A 17,062-nucleotide genomic window follows, 5' to 3' on the forward strand; every position below is an offset into this window, starting at 1 on the left:
ATTCGATGTAATCTTTGGCAGGCGGTCACTTCGGCCTCGGCCGAGCGGAATTCGTGCGAAGTCGGGAGGTCCTTCCGCGCAAACTAGTGACACTGACAGAAAAGTGGGCTGGTGGTTCACTGGTGGAGTGTTCTGCGGGTGTACGTGTATGACATAACGAGGATAACCGGCCCTAGACAGAGTGACGTGCACTAATGGGGGAGTTCAGTTTGAGTGGCAACGCGAACATCGGTTTGAGTGCTGTGGAGATCCCCGTGAACACGTCGAAGAGCAGCACGATCTTCTACACCACACCTACGTCGACGTCGACGAGCGGCAGCGACTCCTCCGTCCTCCAGGCCGCGAGCCGGCCGATGCAGGATGAGGACAAGGCCGGCAGCGGCGAGGAGGCCCCCGAGAAGGGCAAGGAGGACGCCGAGCTCGAGAAGCTGGAGGCGGCGTCCACGAAGGCCGCGGCCTCGCTGCCGCTCTTCCACCCCGCCGAGGGGGGCGCCCCGGCGCTGTGGTCGGCGGCCGTCGAGGACTCGTACGCCCCCATGAGCGTCAACGGCCTCGGCTTCCAGAACTTCCCGTCCCCGAACCAGCAGCAGCTGTTCGGCAACAACCAGAGCCAGGGCCGGCGGGCCATCACGGCCAGCCACAACTTCCCGCACATGGGCCGCCAGTCCGGCCACCCGCTCTACAAGGGCTACGGCTCGTGGGCCAGCCCGGGCCAGACGAGCTGGTCGGGGGGCTCCTCGGCCTGGAACCGCGGCCGCAGCGTGCCCAACCTCACGCCGCTCCAGCAGATGGGGGTCGCCGGCCGGAAGCCCAGTCCCACCTTCAACCACCAACAAGTCATATCTCCAGTCAAATTCAGACGCAGCACCTCCTATCCGGGCAAAGGGCCCTTTCCCCAGCCCGCTCCCACCTTCGAAATCACCAACATGGATGAGGCCAGAGATCTGCTTCCCTATCAGGTAATGTGTGGCACTTTTGAGCACTGCACTGTGACTCTTGTGATTGCCACATGCCACACGCTAGCTGTTTTGTGCTCTCGTCTGCTGCTGCTGCTGCTTGCTGTGTCACCCACTACCAAATATCTAGTCTAGTCACTTTTGTCTGTGATAATATGATCTCAATAATAAACCATTAATCATTACTTCATGTTTGTTTTTATTTATTTTTTACTCTTTTTGTTGTTTTTATTCGTTGTTAGGACATTGTACTTGCATTGCATGGTCCAACTTTTAACACGTTCAAAACCAAGATATTTATAATTTTGTTTTCAATCAAACACTCAATGGAGCATGCATTTCAAAAGCTGTACGTAGAGTATGTACACATTTTGAACCTGAGACAATAAAACATACAACCAAACTCATTCGTCTTTGAAACACCCTTTAGACGGAAGATTTTTACAGGCCGTACTATCTATACCTTTGTGGCCTGTAATACAACCACAAGATAAGACGGTATTGTTTCGAATCTAGCCTTATCTACACCATAAACTTATCTGTTATACAAATTTATATGAGTATTACTTTCAATGATAATAAAAAAGTTAAGCTCGACCTACGATTCAAAGTGAAATGACACACTCAGTATATTTAGGATGTACCGAAATAACTTCCAGCATCTTGATAATTTTAGAACGAAAATGGCGATATGCCGTTGTATTGTTTTTTTCGGCACTCTAGAGATACAATTTTGGTACTAAGAAAAAACCAGAGCATTCCTTAGCTCCAAAAGTTAGGCATTCGATTTGAACCTATTTAACTGAACCGCAACAACATTGATAAATTTACACCAAGCACCTAAACCGACACCCACTAAAAATAAGTCGAATCGTCAAAATTTTTAGCAAAAGAATGACGTGTTAGGGTAGCTAGACATTCAGGTGAGGTAAGCAATGAGCTGAAAATAGAAATGGCCATGAGTTCATAGAGGATGAGCTATATATAAATAAGCGGAGACCTATGCTGTATTCTATATTCTCACTATAGCACTATAGGAAACCCAAAATCAACGTTAAACTATATAAACACCCAAAATCTTCCGATCGGGTCGAAGTATTTTTAAAAATTTGGCGAGCTTTCAAATAACTCTTATCAAAATTTTGGCAAAAAATAAATGTTGCTAATTTGGAGCGATAGGCAACACATTAAACCCATGCAAATTACTTCAGCCTTGTTAATAAATAATACCTCCACTTGTTTATTTTTGAATGTTTGTGTGTAGTTGCAGGGAAGTTCCCCCTTGACGCTTTGTAGTATTACTCGCTTATTAATCCAGTAAAATACTCTTAGTTAATTTTGACAAAGTCACAAGCCGCATTTAATGAATTTGCATCTGAACAAATAATATATTTCAACACTCTTACTTTTACTTTGATCCGGCAAAAACTGCAAATTAGAAATTAGCATTACGAGTTAAATATCGATGTTTTTCGGCTAAAAGTATTGTTTATGTCGCCTGAAAAAAAATGAAAGATATTTTGGATCACTACAGGATTATTGCGTATTGATTTTAGTGAGAATGTAATGAAATGACCCAGTTCTTCGCATAGGCAACCCACATGACACAGGCGTAGTTATTAGTTTATTACCGCTGCGAACGATTCTCTTTAAGAAAGCTATAAAAAGGAATTTCAATTCTCGAAATAAATAAGATCAATTCGGTACGTTTAATTCAAGTGATTCAACGGGAACAAAAAATCCTGTCTAAAGCAATCCTCAACCGCGACGCCCAAAAAAAGGTAAGGATAATTTTGTGTCCAGCATGGCTTAGCTTCCTTGTGCAATTTTGTGGTGGTTTTGAATTCGTTTTGGGGATTAATTGAGTTATCTATTTTTTATAGGACCGGTGTGGTGTAGTGAACGCGAATGGAAGTAGTCCTTTAGAAAATATGAGAGGCCTAGAACATTATTTGAATGATATAATGAGACCACCTCAAGACTCAACGGATATCAAAGGTAAAGAATGTTACGTAGAAAAAGTGTCAGTTCGTATTATTACACACCCAAAGCGTCGAAAACAAACAATCAATTCTTCCAGACTAGATAAATGCAAAAGTCAATAAAACAATTATTTTTTAACTCTTAATGAAGTTAATTATTTGCGTAAGGACTTATCGAGGCATTCAAGGTGAAGCTGACACTATGGCTAAATGCACAATTGGATTATCTTCCGATTCGTGGTTTATTTTTTCGTGTAATGGATATTAAAAGCTTGATCGGCGCGTTTGAGCTTGTACTTTTGAGACACATAGGTGTCCAGGAAGGTACTAGACCGAAAAATTTCTTATTATTTCGTGGTTGTTTGTAAGCCGTAGGCGAGCTCATCAGTATTTTTTAGATCAAAGAAACTTGTAAAACTTTGAGCTTCCTTTATAGTAGGGGTCTTTTTGCATGAAGTTTCACCGAGGGTACTTATAATTAGTATTGCACGGGGTTGTATGTAAAACCAGCACGTCAGAAAATTGTCGTGCCGCTATACAGCGAGTTATTTTGGTTCGAAACGGCAGTAAACCGCGTAAGGTACTGTATAATAAATCAATATTTCCATCAGTGGCTACTGCAGTTGAATGCCGACGCTACTATGGTCCTGAAAAGGCAGTCAACCACGGCACTACGAAATGACAAAAAATTATCTTTCCGTGATTTGTTTCATTCAATAAAGCGGCTCGAAATTGATTATCGGTAATCTTAATGCAATTTTGAAGTTCATCGAAACGTCCGACGTCTCCGAGCTCGTTCTAAATCTAAATATAAAAGAATTTGCATAGGAACATAAAATTTTAATTGTGCCGACTTGACAAACTGTCAACTAATCCCGTTTTCATTGCGCTTGTCTTGTAGCTCTTTGAGATGATTATTTTGGTACAACCGAGGTGTAATAATAATAATAACGCTGCTAATTATGTCATTAAGTTTTATGTATTGTGTCGAGCACATATAACTGGCTAATTACCATTAATTTTTTGTCCGTATTGTCCTAACTAGTGCCTGTTCAGAATACAATTAGAAAAGAATTATGTAATTTGGAGTGGTGGGTGGCACCATTGGCAACACCACGAAAGAGTTCTGAACAGCATATTTAATGTTATTGTGATTGTAATTACAAAATGATTATTTTGTATCGATTTGTTCTTTTTATCAGAAGTGCCCCTGACACGATTTAGCCGTTTCAAATAACATTACGCAAAAATAACTAATTTACTGCAAATGAAAATCGTGTTTTTTGTTAATTAATGTCGACTTTGAGGGGATTTATTTCAGACTGTCATCGGTGTGTGACAAATTAAATATTGGCGATTTTTTGTGGTTAAACTTTTTCCTACGGCTTTACGGAAGAGAAAGTTATTGAGCATTTTCAAATTGAATAAAATTTAAAGCGTTTATTTGTGTCAGTTTTTGTCTTGCTGGACTGGCAGAATTTCATGCATTCGGTTTTTCTGAATGAGCGGACAACTACTCGAAATGTACAGGGTCATGATTCTAACTAATAATTACTTCCTATTTAATTACACATTGACGAATTCGAGGAGTGTAATTATGAAATGTTTTATTCGTTTGGTTCCCACCGGTCTGTGTCCCTTGGAGCGGGCGCGACAGTTACGTTTCGAGACAATTTGACGCAGTTTGCAGTTGCAACTGTTTCTAAAATACTAATTAGGAGTCAAGGTAGTTAGCACTTTTATAATCCACGTGTGTTCAAATAATTTTACTAAATGCAAGTAATTAATGCACGGCAACTTGCATTCTAATTTCGAAAGTGTTCCAGTCCGCACAGCATTAAATATATACATTGTTTCTGAATTATAAATTAGTTGGGTAAAGCCGTGCAATGCGATATTTATACGACACTATTTTTACCGAGCTATTTCCTGTAATGCGAGCGAATTAAGGAAATTCCGTTGCCAATCAGCCCTTTCTTATTGCAGCCTCTGTTTACTATATCAGTCGCAACTGTAGTAGCACGTGGCAAACAAACGGAAAACAGAACGCTGCTAATACGAATTTTTCTGACAAGTATGCAATAAATATTAATGACGAGTCCGATCGATTTGGAATAACTGCGTGGAAAATATTAATTGGAATAGGTCAAATGGAGAGCAATGTAGGTAAAGTGTAAGATAAAATCCATTGTCTGATGTTAGTTTAGTAAATATAACTCCATAAAAGCGTCATATGAGCTAACGGCAAATGTAATCGTAACTTTTACGACTGCGGGGACTTTTTTAATGAAATTAATAATAAGTAAGTTGCGTCGCGACGGTCAATAAAATCAGATTCTAGGCATTTTCATCAAGAAAAACAAGACTCAATTATGTGTCATCTCTAAGTAATCCTCTGATTGTCTTTGCGATTTTAAGTAAGCAAAGTCCGGAATTGCGCCGACTTAGAAATCTGCTTAAATTTCTATACACTTTAATCCATGTTCCGTTTAATTTCATTTTCATTTACATAAAGTGAATAGGTCTCCAAAGAGACTTATTTTCTTGTTTTCCTCTACAAATAACAAGGGGAGATAATACGGCGCTGACATGAAATTAGAAATTCATTAATCGATAATTGCAGAAGTACTGCTATCTGCCCGATATTAATTATTTTCATTACTAAAAATTAGGCCATTAATTAGTATAATTTGAGTAACTAGCTAATTAACACAAAATTTATGAAAAATTAGCGAAATCGGTGCGCGCGGTGGGGACTAGATGTTTCGAATGAGATCAATATTTTTAACCCAATTTTCGGTTTTTCTTCGCCTTTTTGAAGTTTTTCGATTGTTGTTGAAATAATCTGAGTCTTCTTCGATCAAACTAGTTTGGTTTTGGACGTGTCGTGACTCGATCCACGTGCCCAAACTGATCGAGAATAATAACGTCGCTAATCCAGGAATGTGAAAAAAGAGTGAGCCGGGCCGTATTGTGGCGTTATTTTGTAGATTCGTGTCTGCATACATATTTATAAATTGTGTGTATAAAGCGGCGTTTTGCAGCTTTGGGTATTTTCATCGTCTTTGATTTTCATCCAATTTGTAGAAAAACGCCGCCGGTGAAATAAGATAAGTCAATTCCAATTTTCCTACGGTCGCTCCGCTGACAGATTAACTGTCAAGTAATTTACACATTTATAAATAAATTTATAACCAATCTGCATTTTATTTTTGACGCGTAATTAACTCGCATTTTAGAAAAAGATTCTTAACGGGACTCATTATTGTGACATCGGAAGCATGACTTAAGTTTTTTCATTTTTACGCCACTTCGTGTAACCGCATTGTAATTTAGTGATGAAATTAATCGAATTAATTGAACTGGTGGTTTCTAGCTGTCATCGTCGGCTAATTTTGACGCATTTTTGGTAGCGATGTTTTTGAGATCGTCGTCACAACGGAAAATAATTTATGTAATCATGAAATTGAAGTGGATAATGCGCCCCATTTTGTAATTACGTCAATTAGGCGTTTCTTGTCGTAATTTTGTGTATTCATGGATACAATTGTTAAAATTGATCAGGACGTTGCTCAACTGGGTCATGATAATGATATTTGAAAATCTGGCGTTGGGTTGCAAAAATTTCGTCTCAGGTAAGTCTCCGATCGCTTCTTCTTGCCTGTTCCGAGGGATTCGAGTTTTCCGTCAATAAGTGTCTCCTTTCAATGTGTCCATTACTATTTCTTGCATGTTTCATCTGGGATAGCTCCTTATGAGTTATTGTATGTTTTCCAGGAGTCATTTCGGTGTATGTAAGGGCCCTATATCTGCTCCGACTAATTGCTCGTGTTGGGTGAGTAAATCTTTTGATGTCTGCATGTGGGTGGTGGAGTACTATAAGTAGCCAAGGCCTCAGTTATGGTTAATCCTTCCCGTGTAGCCAGGTATGGGCCCCTCTTCTCATTCATCACTCCTCAAGGTTGCTTCCTCTTCGCCAATTCTCCACTGCAGGCTTTTTAACTGCATTAAGGCGGACTAGGGTTTCTCTGGTTTAAAATCAATTCTAATTAATCGTGAAGACGCTGCCACCGCCTCTGGTCACCTGATTAATGGCGTGGAATTAAAATGCGCCATCTGTCGCCGAAAAAGGGGCACGAATCGATCTTAAGTCAGTCGGTTTGGCCTCTCCTGAAAGCTGAAACCTGAAATAACAGTAGCTTTGATGCAGATTCCCCAGCTGTTTGGTGCAGTATGGGATCCCCACATGCGCAGACTTGGCTGAAATTTAGTCTGGGCTGTGGTACAGCTTTATAATTTCCTCTATCGCATTCGTTCGTCGCGTGTCAGTTCAATTCGCGGTGTTGTTGTGGCGCATGTTCCTTACACGCGCTCTCTTGTTCCCTAGTGTGCTATGTTCAGGGCTTACGGAACTTCACCTGTGGACACCTCGGCCCCTACACCTACATGGGGATTACAGTTCAACTCCATTTCTAAAGGTTGGCATTACCCTAAACCCGCAAAGCGCGTCTTCGCCACTTGGACCGAAGGGTCTTCAGTGCTAGATCGATAGATTATATATTCGTACGAAATTTGGTTTTAACGCATTTGTGATAACGTGTTTTGGTGTGTACTCTGATTATTTATGTAAATATTAGTGACGCTAATTACTTGCTCTGATATAACAAAATATCACGACAACGTTACATATTAGCACGTTGCGACAATGTTGGTACACTTATCTACACTGCTTCGAAAATTCTTATTTACTTTGGAAATTTTACTTAGATAAATTTGCCCAACCCTTTGATCAGATAAAACTTCACTGAACGGAAGGATTAACCTTTGAAGAGTTTTTCGATCTCTCAGTGTTAAAGTTCAGCGTTTAATAATTATTGCATGGAAGGGTATTGATGAGGTTGCGGACTACTTACTTTAGAAAACTGACTCAGATTGTTTACATTGTTGAACAGTTTACTTAAAACTCCAAATTATGTGTTTATTGCGTGACACGAGCGCCAAGTCACCTGACTTTAGCCCACTTGAAATGTTTTGGTACCGCTGAAGCGAGTTATTTGTCGCTTGATTTGTTTACAATTTTACGAATTAAACAACGAGGACAAAAATTGTGTAAATATCTTACAATTGTTGAACATATAACCTTGATAATGCCACTAGAAACTAATAATTCCAATGAAAGTATCATTAGATTTACCAGGATGATTCAAAATGCGTGTTACATAAACCAGTTATTTACAGAAAAGTACAATTGTTAATGTAAATTGTATGACGCGGGATGAAATGATTATGGCCACCAATTTCGATAAATTTCAACTCCCATTGACATTGAAAATGAAATGGGTCACAGTAAACAAACACCGGACGTGTGTTTACTGATTTGTGTTATTTGGGCTTTCGCGACGTTTGCCAAGATTATAGCAATTCGATGGGGCCAGGTCTGGACGTCCAGGTGGCCCATGTGTCATATTGTAGATAAAACAGGTAGTTTGGCGTTATTTATGGCTTTTTAAACGTTCGAGATACGGCAAATGTGATAGTTGTACTTGTGTCTGTTACGATATCAAATTCCTGCACTACCTGTTCTAAAGTTACGTTATTGTATCGCTGCTAGCATTAGGTGCGATAATTTGCCGGATTTTTGCCTCGTGGCTCGATCGATCGCATTGAATGAGCCCCTGAATGGCTGCGGTCTCGGTGGCAACTCTTTTAATTCGTACGTCATTCCATAGAGTAGGCAAATTGTTGTAAAGTAAGCGTTTCCGCTACGCGCTTCCCGCGAAGGGCAATGGCCGGTTCCGCTTAAGTTACGGCTCACGATAAAGCCTCATTTAAGATGCACTTACGTGACATCCACCGGTCGGGCCCAATTGGGCATGTGCCTTCCTGGAGGCGCACCAGGAAGTCGCCGCCGATGATGACTGATGACGATGACAGTCGGCGGCCTCGAGCACTGTATAGGTCAGGCCTAAATCGCGATACTCGAAAACGCTAGTCAGTCTTAATTGCGCAAACAATAGGAAGTTGGAGAAACAATGAATCGACTTATAAGCCGTAATGTGATCCTGCAATGTCGCGGCGATTTTAGGAGGGTCGCAACAGTGGACTTACGTAATGGAATGGGCAAGTTGGGTAGTAGTTTTTGCACCGTTGGCAAGGTGAAGGCTGCCACCGCAAAGTACCGAAAGCTAATTACTATTTCCTCCCACAGTACCGCGAGCTTCCTCATTTTGCAAGTTTCTCTAATCATTCTTTAAGGTTTTAACATTGAAACGTGCTAATTACGTGTGTTTTGCGGATTGTAGCCTTGTGGTCTAGCGCTGTTCGAATGTAATTTTTAGGTCAGATTTATTATTGATGTAAATTGCAGCTAGTCAGCTCGTATTTCTCCCCTAGCTGCCTCACGAGGGGCATCTCGTGTAATAACAACTCATAGATTACGCTTTATTAATTTAAAAACAACTTATCCCTTTCTCTCTCGGCTCCGCAGGGGTGGACTCACTATGGATTATTCACACCTTTCTAAATATAAGTCAGCAACGGCGATTAATTCCAGTTGACAAATTTCATAATAAACGATCATCACTATAACAGTTCATTTTTCCAAATCGCTGATTTAGAAATTGGAGTGAAATTTGCATCAATTCAGACTTGTGGTAATCCGGATTTTTTGCTTTTTGAAAGTGGTAATTTATGCTTAAACAACTCGATTACGTCAAATCTATAAAAATGAAGCAGTGGCGTGCGATGACATCCACAATCAGCGGGGCTTAGAGACTTATCAACTGCTGTCGCAGCTGTAGGGGGTGTAAGCATGTGTCAGGCAGATAATGCGAGGGGCGTCTTGTTTATGACGGTTCAATTTTTAACGAGCGTCATGTTCCCGATACCCTCAAGTAACGGCTAAAGTTCAACAATTCGTTTATCGCAACCAAAGTCGCAAATTTGGTAAATTCCACATCTTGATAAGACTGCGGAAGAGCGGTTCCTCTTGAGAAATCCTCGGCCATTATCAACTTATTACGATAGATTTAATGAAAATAATTTTATTTTAACGATTTCCGTTTCCGTTTCCTCGTTATTAAATTGATTTCGATCAAATTTCACTGCACCCCCGTGAATTTTCACAGGAAGCGGGCGCATGTCAAAATGTGGTGACATTTACGTTGTTATTTACGTAATTTCATACACATTAAGTAGCCGATGAGCACTTATACGGAGAGTCCTTGAAAAGCACTTGTAGTGTGACAAATGCGCTTTATAATCGACGCAACATTTGTATTTAAAATGCATGTAAATATGAAATGAAGTTGCACAAACTGTGTGCGTTGCTAAATGGCACAGTTTGGGTGCCACTGGCCGTGATGCAACTCGCTGTGATAACTAATTATGTGAACTACCGATAGCAAATCTACAAACTCAATGGAAAATATTAACATTAATTCGCAAACAAGGGAAGTTTGCTTTTGTTGACCTCGATGTCAAGTCCGATTGAAATTTTCGCCGAGATAAGAGGGAAGCTGAGACGAAATAGTGAATCGGGGGCACCCCAGGCCCGGCCGGGGTCGCTAATGGAAAAAATAATTGAAATGTGTGAGAATGGATCGGGCGAATTTAATTAGCGGTTTAATGTTTGACAATAATACAGCGGCGGATTTAAGGCACGAGGGGCGTCGAAGGCCCATAAAATTTACAGCTTCAATCTGTGCTATGGCTTTGACAGAAGCAGGGCATGCGTGTTCTTAAATGGTTTAAATCGATAGCGGGGTAGTTGTACTCGCCGGAGTCAAACACCCTTTATTTTAATTCGACCCGTTGTCCCGGATTCTCACCCTACTTTTGGAAATTTCGGATAAATGCTGCATGCATGTGGATAATGTATGAGAGTACGGCCCTTAGTTGTGTGGCGTGCGCTATTGATCTAACCCCAGCTGCGTTTGCACGGACTCCTCACTTATCGGAATTTCGAGTCGAGTCCACTTCCTTAATTAACTTTTTTCCGTTATAATGAATTTCTTAATTGTTACCTAATCTATTGTTTAAAGATAATTTTAAAAGCTAAATTAATTGAAGGCTCATGTTGCACAAAAATGTGGCGTGCGCGGATTTTAGAATAACTTTCTCTGTGACAGCCACTCGTTTCATTATGTCTGTATTCAAATTACCCATATAAAACACTTGAAATTTTATCTTTAAGGTTAGCCTCTTTCGTAACGCTTGCAACCCATAAATTTGTCCCAAAGTTTACAGCGAAAAATATGGCACCTATTAACTTTGACACAAGTCAAACTCGTAAACGCGATCAAATTTTCCGTAAATGTGACAATCGGGTAAATACACTGACGTAATCTCAGATAAACAATCCACCTGTAGACTGGGAAATGCAAATAAAACTCGGTTTATCTCTCAGTAAACAAATCTAGTTAAACGACTCGACCCGAGCACCACGTGCGGATGCGACACTATTTTTGCGCCCAACTGTACGCAAAACATAATCGTTGTAAATGGGTTACTGAAAGTGATAAAACGTGGGCGAGTCCATTTCGTAATTGCTAAAATAAAATTCCAACCAAACAAAGCAAATTTTTGCAAAATTATTGGATCTAGTGTACACTGTTTTTGGCACACTCGGATCTTGAGCTTTTCCTGCATACGCACCAGCCGCCAGCGCCCTAATTGCTCGAAACCGGGCATAATTGCATTATGTAATTTCAGAAGGTGCGATATAAAGCTCTACGGTGAAAGTTGTCGATAATTTATACGCAATAACACTTGTCTACAAAAATAGATTATGTTATTGACCTTGCGTGCGTTATGTGGATCAAAGGTAGCACCGTATTATTAAAATTCCGGAATAATTGGTAAAAACAACTTCCATACTCCTGCGGTGCATAAATCACGCGTTACGAAAAACCCAAAAATGCCAAACTGTGTTCCAATAAACCGTTGGGTAACTTGTGTCTCAATTCTCTTATCGATAAAGTTCACTCTACACCCGAACTTGCAGATTTAATCACTAGGCCAACTCAGCTCCAAATTATGACATTTCGACTCCGACTGGTTTTATAATTACTTTCATATTGAAATGCAGGCTAGTATGTTAATGAAAACTACAAAATCCCGCAGTTTCACTAAACATTTTAATGACATGGAGTTCAAGCCAAAAGGTTATCTTTCTGAATTGTAACATCATTGATTTACACATGCGGACCATAAACTATTGTTTTACATACAATTCAATTCAATTCAAACAAGAACTCAAAGGTAAAGCCGAGGCCCCGATTTGCTGCCTTGTGGAATACCACTCGCTTCATTCGGTTCGCACTGGATTCGAGCAAACGTGATTTACTAATTATAGATGCTAAATTTGCTTGATGAGTTATAATAGGACTGTAACCAATATGGCATATGGTCTCGATTAATGGACAAGTTAATTATGTTACTATCTGCAGTAATCATACACCCATTACCGTGCACTGCGCCCGAAACAGGGCATTTTTCGTCGCGACACTAATCAAAAAAATGGTAAAAAATATCAGGCACCATCGATTAGTGGCAGGCCCCGAGCTAAACGTTTCCGTAGTCCTTTGTTAAGTAAGATGTAAATTATTTTTAACGAGGGCGGCTACCCTCTAAAATGAGAGTAGCTTTTAAAATTTCGTAATATACCCGTAATATATTACGATAAAGACGTAAATTTGCGTCATAAATGGAGCAAGTTTAAACGGATTATTAAGTGCTGCCCGTCGTTCTTTTGTGCGCGTTAAGGCCACAAAGACGCGTCTTTGACATTTGCGTAAAAATCGACTTGGCCTTTTGGATTTTATTGTAGCTAATATCGTGTAATTGTTTTAGGGTTTATCAACTGCAATACCAATGCTTTCCAGTCACTGACACAGTTACATGGTAAGTTTTTGATTTGTCGTTTCGCTAACCCGAAAATGAGCGCCCGAATTTTCAAAGTCGGTTTGGATGTAGGTATGTTTTGCGATTGCATTACAAAAGATACAGTTTTAAACATGGCAGCATACAAACAACAACAGTACTGGAAAACAGTTTAACTTTACGACATGTTTATTTACGTTTACGTAACATTAAATTAAAACATTCTCATAAATTACTTCATTGTTTACTTAATATTTGTTTGGAGCAAATTTAAAACGGTTTACCCTCACTGTTACCAAGGCCCCGCGGGGTATGATTGTTTTTTGCAAGGACGATTAGTTGACAGTTTCCATTGGCCGAAATTAGCTCGAGCTTGATGTGGTTGTAGTTAATAAATAGTCGGAGCGAAGTGGTCTAATTGAGATGGAAATCCAGCCAAATATCCCGAAAACAGAGTGTAAGTTCCCATCCCCGCAAAGGGATGATGAGAACCGGGTGAGACAGCACACCCCCACCAAGCTGAGCACGTGCTGAACCAGGGTCGATGCACTCATCCACGTGCCCTCCTAAAATTGGGGTAGTTTCTGCGTAAAACACGCATGCGCCTCTCCACTATTGACAAACTTGCCGTCAATTTCACAAGCTACCACTCGTCGTTTACCGATCTTTATCAAGCTCTAACTATTTGGTACATAGACCAAATAAATGCCGTGTTTTCCTGCATGAGCTGACCCTTTTCTCAAATAAATGTTTCAAAGTAAAGCGTTTGCGTCTCTCGGCTCGACCTTTCCGATGAATAATGGACGATTTTTTTCTAGGGAAATCGTCTTACTTCCAAGTTTTAGATGACCAGCCCGGGCCTGTACTGCTCGAAGAGCCGCACTTAGTGGATAGTACGTTAGGTGGTGCCCAGCCTCTGAGTTCCCCATCGAGGTCTTCGCCGCACTCGCAGGGCTCGGAAGGCGGGGAGAGATTTTCGCGTAAAGTATTCGTCGGGGGCCTGCCACCGGACATAGATGAAGACGAAATCACGGCTAGTTTCCGACGATTCGGACCCCTCGTCGTCGACTGGCCCCACAAGGCCGAAAGCAAATCGTATTTCCCCCCGAAAGGATATGCATTCCTATTATTCCAGGTGCGTTATTGCAATCCCAGTTCGAATCGGACGGCAATTTGGCTCTGTTTCAGGATGAAAATTCTGTACAAAGTCTAATAGATGCGTGCATTACGGATGAAGATAAACTGTATCTTTGTGTATCGTCGCCAACAATCAAAGACAAGCCTGTACAGATTAGACCATGGAGGTTGTCGGATGCGGATTTCGTTTTAGATGCTTCTATGCCGTTGGACCCTCGGAAGACCGTCTTCGTCGGCGGGGTTCCACGTCCCCTGAAAGCTGGTAATTCGGAGTGATAATACTGTGGTAACGAGCAACGTGCGAATTGATTGATTTCTAGTGGAATTAGCTATGATAATGGATCGTCTCTATGGTGGGGTGTGTTATGCTGGCATTGACACTGACCCAGAGCTCAAGTATCCAAAAGGTGCAGGACGAGTAGCGTTTAGTAATCAGCAGAGTTATATCGCTGCAATTAGTGCACGTTTTGTCCAACTGCAACACGGTGATATTGACAAAAGGGTGGAAGTGAAACCTTACGTCCTCGACGATCAGATGTGTGATGAATGTCAAGGACAGCGTTGTGGTGGCAAATTTGCACCTTTCTTCTGTGCTAACGTGACTTGTTTGCAGGTATGAGGGTCGTTGTGGGATTGCGTTGTGTAGGTTGTGATTGAATCGTATTGTTTGCTGTTGTAGTACTATTGCGAACACTGCTGGGCGACAATTCACTCGAGGCCTGGACGAGAGTTTCATAAGCCCTTGGTAAAGGAGGGTGCGGATCGACCAAGAGCTGTTCCTTTCCGCTGGTGTTAACGCAGGAGCGCTTAGTCAGCGGCCGCCACTTTTAGCTTATTACCACCGGCGGCACGGCTGTCCATCGCATAGGCATAATTATCTAGTAGCAATTATACATATTTAAAGTATACATGTAACCAGTTATCTTCTGTCTGAGGCGCCTGGTGGTAGCGGATTCCACTGCACCAGCACCAGCCGATGCGTCTGCGTTCAGCCATTGTCCGACTACGATGTGTATCGCTGTATTTCGAGACGAGAAGCCTCCTTTTGGTTCTATGTCTAGTTCTTGTAGGTAATCAAAAAAAGCAAAAAATAAAATAAATAGTAGAGAAAAATCGGGGAAGGAACCAAGAGGTACTTCTGCATATGATGTTTAGTGCGGTATAGTCAGAAACTTTCAGGGTATTGTAAATACTAGTCTAATCTGCAAGCCGCTGCTGGGCAGAGGATCTTCGCTTGCGGCGACCACTTACCACTTAGCCCCCAAGTACCTGACCGGCCCGCCTTTGCCCGTGTCCCGCTATTAAGCCCCTTTAATAACACTAACCCACCTGGCTTTCCCGCTGCCCCGCAAACCTGCTGCTTTATGTCCGCACTCCTACCATCCTTTATTTTAATGTGTGATACCATAAACGTCTTTATGTATTAAATGAATTGCACGGATATGTATAGTATATATTATATATAGTATCAGCTATTCTAAGACTTTGTATTTTTTAAATTTGAATTTTTATACTAAACTGTTATAAATGGTGATTAGCAAAAGTTTGATGTGTGCAATAATTGCGCTTGGGGTAGCCCAGCTGACCTCGGCGCCGTAGAGTTTTATCTTTAACCGTAATTAATGAATATATAACGTTTCCTAGGTAATTGTGTAAATAGGCGCGGGGCGATGAGATTGCAGGCCGTACCCCTAAACGTCTAGTCAGGGTGCAGCCACCCGGCCCGTGCGAACCATCTACAATATGGTACAAATATGTATTGATATGATTTGTAAAGATTTACACTCCTTTTTCTACTGTTTGTATATTTGCTCGCCTGCCCTGTGGGGAGTAGATGATAGTTGAAACGGACAAGACCGTATCATATTCTGTAGACAGTTGTCATTTTGATCTAACGATTACATAACTTTTTATCCGTTTTTGAGATTTAGAAGTGTGTGCAGTCAGATTGTTTCGAAACTGATTGTATCATTTTCATATTTTTACTATGTAAGCTGTGTATTTATTGGAAAATTTTTAAAGTTGTATACATTTTTTACTTTTTATAACTGTTTTCAAGCAAATTTTTTGAGTTATTATTTACTATTTTATATGTGGATATGGACAGTCACAACTGCGACCAGTCTGAAATGAAACTGGCAACAAGTACTGTGTTTCCAGTTTGATTGTAGTTACCATTAGTGCAATACATCGGGCTGTTGCCTCGATTAGGGATAGTCAATTGTTTCAGATCCTTATTGTTGCCCAAATGGATCTTTCAGTTTTGCCCGGTTTGTTGACCGTTGGCTACTTGACTAGCAACAAACTAGTTTTTTATTATTATTCTAACTATTATTATTATTTTTTTGTATTTTACAGAATACTATTTAAATTGTTTTTATAATTATTTTATACACTTTTGTATGTTTGTTAGTCAATTTGAGATAGGGTTTGTAAAACTGTGTATAAACAGTTTCTCCTTTAAGATTTTGTTAAATATCAGACTTTTTATGTTTTTTATAAATATTATATAAAATGTCAATTTGTGTTTATTTGATAAACTGCTGTTAAACTTCAATCTCTCGTTTTTTTACATCCCGCTTTCATCCAACATCAACGACAGTGCAACCTCGATCATTCAGCTTATAAAATTCAAAAACACAGACAATTGTGTAGTCAAACATATTACGCTGAAATGAATACAACCGTAAAAGATGAAAAATTGAAATAACAAAAGAAAATTAAAAGAAATTACGTTTGTAACGTACACTGTTACGTTAAATAAAAATACAAACATCGAAAACTGAAAATAAATACAAATTTTCAACCGGTAACTCGATTCGATTGGGCGTTTTGAGAAAACTGTACACGAAAATGCAAAAATTCTTTATTTTTGAAATGTTTCGGTTTATTTTCGACGAAATTCCTCTATAACGGTCACCTTATTTTGCTGAATATATACTAGAAGCTCGAAAACGCGCTATATTTTTGGGTATTATTGGTCCATTAAAATAAAGTAAGAACCAATTACTTTGAATTTTTCTATTCATTTTGGAATCATTAGGTAATTTAATACCGTCAATAAAATAAATAAAACCAAAAAAAAAAATAGGTAAGAAACAGGTA

At 40.2% G+C, this 17,062-nt stretch overlaps 1 protein-coding gene across 2 annotated transcripts; it reads left to right on the forward strand.

Annotated features, from left to right (window-relative positions):
- Window positions 1-49: 49 nt before the first annotated feature.
- Window positions 50-16,514, forward strand: orb2. 2 transcript variants are annotated; one of them, XM_015980560.2, is made up of 7 exons: window positions 50-959; window positions 2,840-2,954; window positions 12,791-12,841; window positions 13,639-13,955; window positions 14,009-14,219; window positions 14,278-14,570; window positions 14,637-16,514. In XM_015980560.2, exons 1-7 carry the CDS (start codon window positions 195-197, stop codon window positions 14,751-14,753), a joined length of 1,869 nt encoding a protein of 622 aa, XP_015836046.2. In that variant the 5' UTR covers window positions 50-194; the 3' UTR covers window positions 14,754-16,514. The 2 variants fall into 2 exon arrangements, with proteins under 2 accessions (XP_015836046.2, XP_015836054.2); XM_015980568.2 differs by lacking the exon at window positions 12,791-12,841.
- Window positions 16,515-17,062: the final 548 nt, after the last annotated feature.

This window comes from Tribolium castaneum, chromosome 10 (genome assembly GCF_031307605.1).
Source record: "Tribolium castaneum strain GA2 chromosome 10, icTriCast1.1, whole genome shotgun sequence".
NCBI lineage: Eukaryota > Metazoa > Arthropoda > Insecta > Coleoptera > Tenebrionidae > Tribolium > Tribolium castaneum.